General features: G+C 40.5%; 1 protein-coding gene across 7 annotated transcripts in view; it reads left to right on the plus strand.

Annotated features, from left to right (window-relative positions):
- LOC115440101 (probable phospholipid-transporting ATPase IM) overlaps positions 1-9,563 on the plus strand; it is a 49,607-nt gene extending 40,044 nt beyond the window's left edge. For 3 of the 7 annotated variants that reach the window (XM_037436528.1, XM_037436529.1, XM_037436522.1), the window contains 14 exons: positions 1,850-2,029; positions 2,487-2,597; positions 2,676-2,849; positions 3,122-3,293; positions 3,504-3,608; positions 3,736-3,888; positions 4,125-4,284; positions 5,484-5,648; positions 5,998-6,149; positions 6,412-6,635; positions 6,817-7,042; positions 7,567-7,670; positions 7,747-7,920; positions 8,092-9,563. In XM_037436528.1, coding sequence (XP_037292425.1) covers positions 1,850-2,029; positions 2,487-2,597; positions 2,676-2,849; positions 3,122-3,293; positions 3,504-3,608; positions 3,736-3,888; positions 4,125-4,284; positions 5,484-5,648; positions 5,998-6,149; positions 6,412-6,635; positions 6,817-7,042; positions 7,567-7,670; positions 7,747-7,920; positions 8,092-8,487 — 2,496 coding nt within the window. In that variant the 3' untranslated portion in view covers positions 8,488-9,563. The remainder of the gene's footprint in view (positions 1-1,849; positions 2,030-2,486; positions 2,598-2,675; positions 2,850-3,121; positions 3,294-3,503; positions 3,609-3,735; positions 3,889-4,124; positions 4,285-5,483; positions 5,649-5,997; positions 6,150-6,411; positions 6,636-6,816; positions 7,043-7,566; positions 7,671-7,746; positions 7,921-8,091) is intronic. The other 4 variants (XM_037436523.1, XM_037436524.1, XM_037436525.1 and 1 more) reach the window with 4 other exon arrangements.
- The last annotated feature ends 1,546 nt before the right edge of the window (positions 9,564-11,109 follow it).

Genomic DNA, 11,109 nt, shown 5'->3' on the forward strand with positions numbered 1-11,109 from the left:
TTGACATATGTTTTGTCCTCGCCCGCAACAGCTTTGGGGATTATGTTTATATGTTTCTCATGGTAACGTCCTCACGTTTGTACGTTTTACCAGTTTGTGTATGTCTCGGTTTATTCCTGATGTTTTTACATATTACATTGAATTCGTGCACACGCATTGATTTTGTCAACATGCATCGTCTCACACGACACTCTACCACCAAATAGAGTAGACCTTAAGTACTTATTTGCATGCATACATCGCATCACTGAACATTACCTGTGGCACGTCCAAGCTAAGGCACTACATGATGCCGAGAGGCGTTCACTACTTGAGACCGGCACAGTTCCTGATGTTCGCCAAATGAGATCTTGTTGATACTGGCTGCGACTTTGATGGTCACGCAAGTCTATTGTCTCACAATAAATGAAATAGAAACAGCGCCGCTGAAACTGCGAGACTCGTGATGTGTACCTCAATTGAGTAGGGTAACCAAATAAGAGGCATTTAATTGTGTGTGTCGTGTTTGGTGAGAGTGGCCGGTATGGGAGAAGTGTGTGGAGCGAGTCGGAGCGAGTTGGAGCTAGGCGTGTAGCGTGTAGAGTGTAGTGTGTAGCGTGTAGCGTGTGACGCGTGTGGTGGTGCAGCGGCGGCGGGCAGGGCGCGGGTGCGGCGGCGGGGGCGGCGGGGGCGGCGGGGAGGCGGCGGCGGGGAGGGCGCGGCGGGGCGCGCGCGCCTGCTCGAGCTCGAGCACGAGCAGGGCCGCAGCACGCCCGGCGCGCGCCGCCCGCGCGTACGTGCCACGCACAGTAACGTCCGGCGCCCGCCCCGAGCGCACGCGCACGCGCACGCGGGCGGGGCGGGCCGCCGAGTACTCTCCTCATGTGGACGATCTCGTCTATTTGACATGACATACACCACTTTTATATACTTAAAAGAATAATATTCTCTCGATCAATAGACGTGGTCGGCCGTTTTGTGTATGGTGGCCTTGGTTGGTACATATTTCGGTAGCGATCTGTTCAAAGTATGAATGTGAAATTGATTTGTGTAAATGCATGTTTATTGAGCCCATATTTAGCCATATCCTCATCACGACCTGCTAGCAAACGATGTATGTTTGTACTTTGAACAAAATCCGAAATATCAATTGGTGGCGTAATCTGTTAGAACTTCCGTATCTTCGTTATCTTCTTGGCTTTGAACCTTCTCTAAGAAACGAATTCAAAATAACGTGCACTTGAAATACTTGTTTTAGGTAAATCTAAACCCAATTCTAAATTACTTTAATTGAGCCTACCTACCTGTCTCTTAAAACATTAGAAAAATATTCATCCTTAAGTTTAGAACATCTCATTTGAACTGTATAGTTTAGTTTTTTAGATTTCACTCACTGAAATTTCTTTCGATTCTATTAAAAAAAACGATGAATTTTATTTTGTTTATGCCATCTTTAAAATAGATTTTCCAATTATTACAATGGGTTTGCACTGTTAGATTCCATGTTTAGTTTTTGTGACATGTTAGTAATAGACAAGTGGGTACCGATATTAACCTACTAATTACTTAAAACATAACACTTAGTGTGCCACATTAGGTTACCTATAATTTTCAGCTACACTTTGACTAACAATGGATGTGTTTGTTTTGCATGTTGGGCTTTGCATCTTGTGTTGTTTTTGTGTTGACACGCTTCTAACACGACTAAACTCTTGCATACAAACGAATCTACGTTACAAAATATATCAAATTTTGAACACCCTGTAGCTGTTCTCTGTACCAATCATAAATAACATACAGATTGTAACGTGGATTAGTTGTTGATCGCTCGTCTATATATAATCGTCAACCAGCTTCGTTTGGGGTACAGAGTTCGGAGCCGCTAGACTTCTCGTTCAACCCCGAGTACGAGCCGGAGTTCAAGTTCTTCGACGCGACGCTGCTGGACGCGGTGAAGCGCGGCGACACTCACGTGCACGACTTCTTCCGCCTGCTCGCTCTCTGTCACACGGTCATGCCGGAGCAGAAGAATGGACGGCTCGAATACCAGGTAATCAAATAAACTTAGTGTAAGTGCACTGTTCAAATGAAACTCTACTTTATGTCTTCCATATACGGTGGTTTTCAAAATGGCAATTTTATGAATTGACTAATGAAAGTTAGAAAACCGGAATTATGAATCAACGTAACTTATTTTGATGATTTAATTTTGACATTTTTTTTTGTCAAATATGTATTTAGGATCGGCAGCTGATAACAGCGCATTTAAAAAAATGGTAACTAATACCTAGTGGTGCATATGCGATTTACGCTAGGGTAAATAAAATGTATCATCGCGTCAATCTCATCGTAGTCGCATCATCTGTCTGGACTCAATTTAGATAAAAGCGTTTGATATTTGGTCTCGGTCGTTACAAAATGGTTGCTAAAAAACCTTGAGCTGGACTGATGTTACATATTTTTCATTCGATACGTTTTTTTAATGAAAACAATTATGTATGTTCCAGGCGCAGTCGCCAGATGAGGCGGCGCTGGTGTCCGCAGCCAGAAATTTCGGTTTCGTGTTCAGAGAACGCTCGCCTAATAGTATTACAATAGAAGTAATGGGTAACACAGAGGTAAATTAACTGAATATTTTGAATATTTATTACATCAACTGTATTATAATATTAAACTGAATTTTATGTTTGTTTTAGGTGTATGAATTGTTATGTATATTAGATTTTAATAATGTTAGAAAAAGAATGTCCGTGATATTGAGAAAGGATGGTGAAATTAGGTTATATACAAAAGGTGCTGATAATGTAATATATGACAGATTAAAAGGAAACCAAGCAGAAGTAAGGTCAAAAACTCAAGAGCATTTAAATGTAAGTACTATTTTTTTATATTTTTTATGCTTTTATATTTAGTTAAAATATTGAGGCACAAAGGGTTCCTTTCACATGCGCCTTGAATTATAAGTTTAACAAAAAAAATATCCCTTGTGGCTCGACAGCTGGACGCTTTTGGTCGGCAAGGATGCGAGTGAAGTGACAAATAGCTATTCCGACACTCCTGTAGTCGTGACACTGTTTAGATTATTTTGTAATTGAACATGAATGTGATGTATATGTGTGTGTGTGTGTGTGTGTTCCGGCAGAAGTTCGCCGGCGAGGGTCTGCGCACGCTGGCGCTGGCGTGGCGGCCGCTGGAGGAGCGCGGCTTCGTGGAGTGGAAGCGCCGCCACCAGGCCGCCGCGCTCGCGCTGCGCGACCGCGACGAGCAGCTCGACGCCATCTACGAGGAGATCGAGACCGACCTGCTGCTCATGGGTACGCACCACACCCACACCTGTCGCTACATTCACTGCATACATGTGTCGGGCGAATTAGGCAATACATGGGCGTTCTGATCAAACTTTATTCTGATTGGTAAATTTTCATAATCGATCCAAAATGATTACCTATGCAAAGACAGACACTGGAAAATATAAGTTCAATAAAAAAGCAAATCGATTGTAAGAGTATATTTTTTGTTTACAGGTGTAACGGCGATAGAAGATAAGTTACAAGATGGGGTTCCGGAAACGATAGCGAATCTCAGTATGGCAGGCATCAAAATCTGGGTTTTAACTGGAGACAAGCAGGGTAAATAATAAAAATAACAATTAAAGAAAAAAACCCATTTTCAATAAAATACAGAATTTAATATCTATTCGTATAAATTGCAACTACTTATGAATTATAACTATGTATATCTATTTTATGTTGTCAGAAACGGCAATAAACATCGGATACTCATGTCAGTTGCTGACAGACGACATGGCGGAGGTGTTCGTGATCGACGGCGCCTCGTACGACGACGTCGATCGGCAGCTGGCCAAGTGCCGAGACTCGATACGGGTCGTCAACACATTTCTACCACATGGTGAGTTTTATTAGCATCCGGCTCGAAGGACCAAAAAAATAAGTACGAGGTGGATTATTGCATCGACCTTCATTATTATATCCTGTTACAACATAAATGCTCCGTAAACATTTTGACCAAGCATTGACTACAGTTTAAATGTAATTTTTTAGCGTTGTCTGAGGAGGCATAATTGTTGTGGCTTGTTATTGTTTATAAATTGCACAGGAATAACGACGTTGTGTACACGTGCGCAGGGTCCCCGTCGCGGCGGCGCGGCGGCAGCGGCGCGGCGGGCGCGGGCGCGGCGAGCGCGGAGGGCGCGAACGGCGCGGCGCGGCCCGCCAACGTCAAGCTCAACGCGCCCGCCGTGTCCGTCGTCACTTTTAGGTGGGAAACTAGCACACTAGCACGCAGGTAGACACCACACTACACTATGCAGCTCTCTGTGCCGTCGCTCTGCCTCCGCCTCGCAGCCGCACCGCGCATCTGCAACTGAGTGGCTTGTCCGTGTGCCGTCTGCCTTGTCTCCCTCCATGTAAACATGCCCGTTATATCAGAATTAATGTCTGTTACAACTTGTGCGTCAAAAGTTATAAATTGTTTGGTTCATTAATGAGTATTATTATTAATGAAACATTTTTTCATAATTAATTTAAAATGAAATGAATAAAAGAAAAGCATTTTGTACGCATAAAAGAAACCATCCCTATTCAAGAATGCAATTATCTTCAAATACCTATCCTGTGTAATATTTTCTGCAATTACATTGCGTCCTTACTAACTTCTGTTTTTCTCTATACTTTACAACAGTCACGCACCGAGCCAAAAGGCCTTTTCCGGCTATAAACTTCTTCTAACACCCACACTTTCAAATTCATACTGTACACACCGTAAATTAATCACACCCTATATTTGTGAATTCTACTTGTAAATTTATTGTCCTGTAAAACTATACTATAGATACATAGACATAAAGAATGTTCTGAGCAACCACCTTAAAAATTTAAAACTATATTGTGGCAAAACAATTGTGCGGGGAATAACTATAGCTCTCCAGTAAATCTTCAGTGACGAGGAATGATTAGTGATTACAGTAATCCCGTGACGTGTTGAGTCTAGAATTCTATGAAAAGAACTAATAGCCGTATTATTGTTTTGACTTTCTCACACTTTTGGAAACGCTCAATCCATTCTTTATCTCTGTAGTTAAGTCTTAGTTCTTTGTTTTATGTGGTATACCTAAATAACTTCAGCTAAAATCCATGGCCGTCGCGATTTCAGCGTAATGTAGCTATGACGCCAAAAAGTTATTGTATTTTGTTATCTTAGCTTTAGTTATGTTTATGGCTATTTTTTGTTCATATGTGATACTTATCGCTGAAATTGCTTAAATATTTTTGCTTCTAAAATTATATTGATAAACTCCAAGTCCTATATTCGAGATAAAAAGTTTTTTTTTGCAAATAGAACCACTGTATATTTAATATTGAAAGATAGTAAAATTATAATTGTTAAAAATTAAAAATTGCCCCATGTTTGTCGAAGAAATTCCCTAGATAATTTATCGATATGATTACGAATTAAACCTCTATTGACCTGTAAATAATATGTAGCAGTGGTGGAACCGTGTCGATATGTTGTAGCAACGAGTACGTGTCGGGCGGCGGGCCCTACTCGACGGACTCGCACGACCACACCAACGACGACTCCAACGGTTTCGCGATCGTAGTCAACGGACACTCGCTCGTTCACTGTTTGCATCCTAAACTGGAGGAGAAGTGAGTATTATATTTTAAGGAACGCGACAATTTACTGTAAATTATGGTGTTTAAGCCGGCATAATCGCGCCATCAAGGTATAAACATATCTTTTTGGTAATTTTTTGCTCTAGGGTTCACTTCGTTAATAGGTGCAGTGAAGGCATTTCGCCATGCTAGAATAATATATATTAATAGTATTATGTTGCTTTTTATTTAAAAGTTTTGAGACTGATTTCAATTTGAATTTGTTAAGTTTATTCTATTTATAGCTGTTATTTATTCATACTGAATGTTTATGTAGTTTATTTCTCGTCAAATGATATAAATATGAGAAAGTTAAATATAAAATTTCGTGTGGTGATTCCAGGTTTCTAGACGTAGTGTTACAATGTCGATCGGTGATATGCTGTCGTGTGACGCCGCTGCAGAAGGCGATGGTCGTGGAACTGATCAAAAAGAGCAGAAAAGCTGTCACACTCGCGATAGGTGACGGCGCCAATGACGTTTCTATGATCAAAGGTATGATTATATGAGCTTTATAATATTGCCAATTTATGAATATATATAATTAGAACACATAGTATTTATCTTATGGATTTAGAATAAATTTCTATGAAATAATTACCATGTATTTATCAGCATACTTTTAATAAATAATTTACACTACATAATACAAATGTAAATTTTGACCATATTTATTCTATAACATATTTAAAACAAAAGAAAAACATTAGTTTAAACACGTATCATATCAGGTATAAAAGACTTATTTATTCCACAGCGGCGCACATAGGCGTCGGCATATCCGGACAGGAAGGCATGCAGGCGGTGCTGGCGTCCGACTACTCGATAGCACAGTTCCGTTTCCTGCAGCGGTTGTTGTTGGTACACGGACGGTGGTCGTACTACAGAATGTGCAAATTCTTGCGATATTTTTTCTATAAAAATTTCGCGTTCACCGTATGCCATTTTTGGTTCGCGTTCTTTTGCGGATTCAGTGCGCAAGTGAGTGTTTGTTAAATTATATTAATATAACATACATGAATTTATGTTGTAAACTTATTCAATTTATCGATATTTTAAATATCGAAAATGATCTTCTAATTGCATTATAATTTTATGCTAAATTAATACTTATTCTACAACACAAAACCACATTTTAACTGAACAAATGTTTGTATTTCAGACGGTGTTCGACGAGATGTTCATCTCGGTATACAACTTGTTCTACACGTCGCTGCCGGTGCTGGCGCTGGGCGTATTCGAGCAGGACGTGTCGGACGCCACGTCACTGCAGTTTCCGAAGCTGTACGCGCCGGGACACACCTCGCAGCTCTTCAACAAGACCGAGTTCATCAAGTCCACGCTGCATGGCTGTTTCACATCGCTCGTGCTGTTTCTCATACCATATGGTTAGTGTCGAACGTTCATCTCGCAAATAGATAGGTACACCGTGCGTGATCGCGAAAGTCGATCAATTAGAAAAGAATAACTTGATCAGTATGCTCATATTTAACTTATTTTATTGGTTTATGTTTTGGTTCGATCTCTTATATACTTTTTTTTCTTTACGAGAAACTATCGATTCTATAACACCCTAACTTGAAACAAATGTTTATAGGTTATGTCAATGTGAGAGTCGAACCCGCAACTTATCGTTACGAAGTCTACTCTTAGCACAGATGTTTATTTTTAAAGTTATTAAATATGTTAAAATTAAACTATTTTTCGGATTTTATCGCGGTCTGATCTAATCTGATCTGAGGGAACTGAGACCTCAGTCCCCCACGTGACCATGAAGGCTGCAAAGTCTTCGAAACGTCGAGAGAAAACGAAATTATTAAAACCGCAATAAAATCCGAAAAATAGTTTAAGTTTAATGTCTAAAATTCGCGTAAACATAAGAATTCATTATTAAATATATCTTGTGTTTCAGGTACTTACAAGGACGGTTTGGCACCTGACGGAAAAATATTATCAGATCACATGTTACTCGGAACAGTAGTGGCTACCATATTAATCATAGACAATACAACACAGGTACTTGTCGCACAATATTTTTCCTCATAATGCTTAGTGAAATTTGATTTTTATCGAATTTTCTGTTTTCTTGTAGATCGCTCTGGACACTACCTATTGGACGGTGTTCAACCACATAACGATATGGGGCTCTCTCGTGTCGTACTTCGTATTAGACTACTTCTACAATTACGTGATAGGCGGGCCTTACGTGGGTTCGCTGACGGTGGCGTTGACGCAGGCCACCTTCTGGTTCACTGCCGTGCTCACCGTGAGTATTCAATAGCATTTTTGTAGAAAAAGAATATTAATATATTTAACGGGGAAACACCTTTAGTTGTACTCATATTGTTTGGGCTTCTAAGGTTTTTTTGCGTTACTAGTTAAATGGAAGTGATATTTGTAATTGGTATGTCGAGTGAATGTTACGTTGTGTCGTCAGACGATGATCCTGATGGTGCCGGTGGTGTCGTGGCGGCTGGCGTGGTCGCGCTGGCGGCCGACGCTGGCGGAGCGGCTGCGCGCGCGGCAGCGGTGGCGCGCGGCGGCCGCGCCCGCGCCGCGCACGCCGCGCGCCGCGCGCCGCTCCGTGCGCTCGGGGTACGCCTTCGCGCACCAGGAGGGCTTCGGCCGCCTCATCACCTCGGGCAAGATCATGCGCCGCATCCCGCACGCCGACGCCGCGCTGTCCGCGCTGGCGTCGCTGCCGGGTAAGTTCCACGCGCGGCCCGCCTCGCCGCCGCGCACGCCGCCGCACGACGCGCCCGCCGCGCCCGCCGCCGTGCCCGCGGCGCCGGCGCGCGCCCCCACGCAGACGCTGGACGCGCTGGACCTGTAGCCGACACTGGACTGCGACACCGCCCGCCGCCCGCCGCCGCCAGGGACGTGTTAATTAGGAATTGTTACCGATGACTTCGTCGAAGTTTTAGATGACTAGATTTTTTACCCTTATTTTTTCACTATCGGTTGAACGTCACGGCACCGTGTGTTGAACGCGAGCGGCGGTGATCTCTCAGTGTGCCGACCGCTACTGAATTATGTTTCCTGACGAGTGCACCCATCGATGTCTCGGAACCGGTATTATACCGACAGGAGAAAATCATGACCGATCTCCTAAAGTTTAAGGTATACGAAAAGTATGATGAATTAAGTTTTAAACGTATAACGTATTTATATGGTCTCGTTACCCGCTTTGATCTCGAAAGACCGAGCGTTACTTCTACATGGGAGAAGTAAACAAGAAAGTCGACAAATCCGGCACTGCCCGCCTGCACACCCAGCACGATCCGGCCGGCGTGGCACGGCACGATCTGGCCAACGTGGCATGGCATTGCCGATCCATGACGCCGCCCGCGTTTATGTGCACGAAGCCTTACTGTCGTCTGTGTCCAAAACCGAAATCCTAGGAAACGTGCATTTAAAACTGACAATATCGCCGGCAGTAAAAACGCCACATACTCGAAAGTGTTTGATTGATTTTGTAGATATTAGTGCCAAAGGTGACACGTAATAAAAGAACAATCTTTCAACTGATGTTATTGTTTTAGATTATTCTGGAATCATATTTATTACATTTTATATTCAATAGTGAAGTTGGAGTTCAAAGTATTACCTTTTTTGCGGCGCCCTACATATTGTATCACTTACTGGGCTAGACCGGTCAGAGTTTGCACTTTAAGTATTATAATATAAAAAATAGTTTTCTAATGGAGTATATTGACATTACTGAAAGTGAACACTGTGAAATCGTGGTTATCAAATTGTGTTAATTTTATAAAAATAGAAATTACATACTAGAAATGTACAAATTATGAAACAAAGCTATTGATAATGTTGCGTTTTCACTGCATGTGAATATTATTACGAACAACATTTGCTTTGGAATCGATTTTATAATAAAAATATAATTCTTATTATAAGTTTTTTAATTATTGCCTTTTTGTTATTTTCTGAAATTCCGCACTCGCTACGCAACTTTTAGCATCGATTATCTATAGTTTACCGAACCTCGCGGCTTCACCCGTATGAAATGTGTTTTCTGCTACAAAGTCCCTAGATCATTATCTATCCGTTGCGCTACCTGTAAGAAGCAAAAGCCATCTGTTCTAAAAGTTCAACTCCGGTAGTAAATTACCAAGAAATTGGTAACTTATATGGGAATTCATAGTGTATTCGTGATTTTTATAATTGGTAAATAATTTATATCGGTTTTTGCCAGTTAAGGTGTATTTTTAAGTTTCGATCTAGAATGTGGCTTTCCAAACGAAAATAATAGTACTGAGACCTAAAAAGAAAAGAAAGAAAGCTCTCCGGAAAATTTTGATAGAAATTTTCATACATATTTGTCACATATACCTTAAACGAAGCTCTAGAAAAGATCGCTAGAAAACGGCCGTTAAATATTTTTGGCCAGCGTGCAAGATATTACCGAAGGTCGATTTGAGGTTTTTTAAACGTCTACACAAAACTTTTTAGTTAGTAGTATGTGTTTTTATGTCATATGAGTCGCGTTTTAAATGCGACACATATAGTAATCTACATCAAACACGTTCTTAAAAATATACGTAAAAAAATTGTACTGAACGGACCGATAACGTTTGTTAACCGATAATGTTGTTCTAATATGTAATTTTATTTTAGTTAATTTAGTATATTCATATTAGGGGACCGGACAAATTTTCAGAAGGTGTTTTAAATTGATCATTGTGGATATAAATAGCCAAGAAAAATAGTATTTTGCACAAATAAAGCTTAAAAAGTACATAAAACCATGCCTAAATGTTAAATAGCTATAATTCCCGCGCAAACGCTACATTATGTCATTTCGTCTCGTGTGACGTCATACGTGGATAAAGCAACTTGACAAGTCTTGTCATTCGAACAGTGATTCAATAATGCCAGATTAGGGTTATTTACCCTAGATTTAGGGTAAAACTGAATCAGCAGGGTATTTTTTTATTTTCGTGTACAGCTAGTTGTTCCTAATAAAATGAGATAATTAAATTAATAATTATTGAAGTGGAAGTGAAGAAAGAAGTGGCGTCTGCATAGATAAGGATATAGAAAAAAAAGTACCGAATTATTTATGATTGGTTTAAGGTTTAAATTTAATATGACGAAATTTTAAAGGCAGAAATATCCATGATTATTAATTATTTTTACATTTTTCTTTCAACTGCGAGAACTAATCACTAACTAGATGTGAATTTAAATTCTTTACTTGCCAATACTTGTTTAGTTACCCAGATTAAAGCCGAAACAAAATGTATGAAAATGGACCTTGAGCTACCACCTTAAGGGTAAAATTTTAAATTCCAAATAATCCTGGGGTAAAGAGAAATTATGATCTGGCAACACTGCATAGACCGTGTTAATCTCAGGCAATCTCAGGTTACTGTGTAACAACCAGAATTCTATATAAATAAATATTCTATTCCATATCATGTGGCAGCTAAAACAT

The sequence above is a fragment of the Manduca sexta genome, chromosome 8 (assembly GCF_014839805.1).
Source record: "Manduca sexta isolate Smith_Timp_Sample1 chromosome 8, JHU_Msex_v1.0, whole genome shotgun sequence".
Taxonomy (NCBI): domain Eukaryota; kingdom Metazoa; phylum Arthropoda; class Insecta; order Lepidoptera; family Sphingidae; genus Manduca; species Manduca sexta.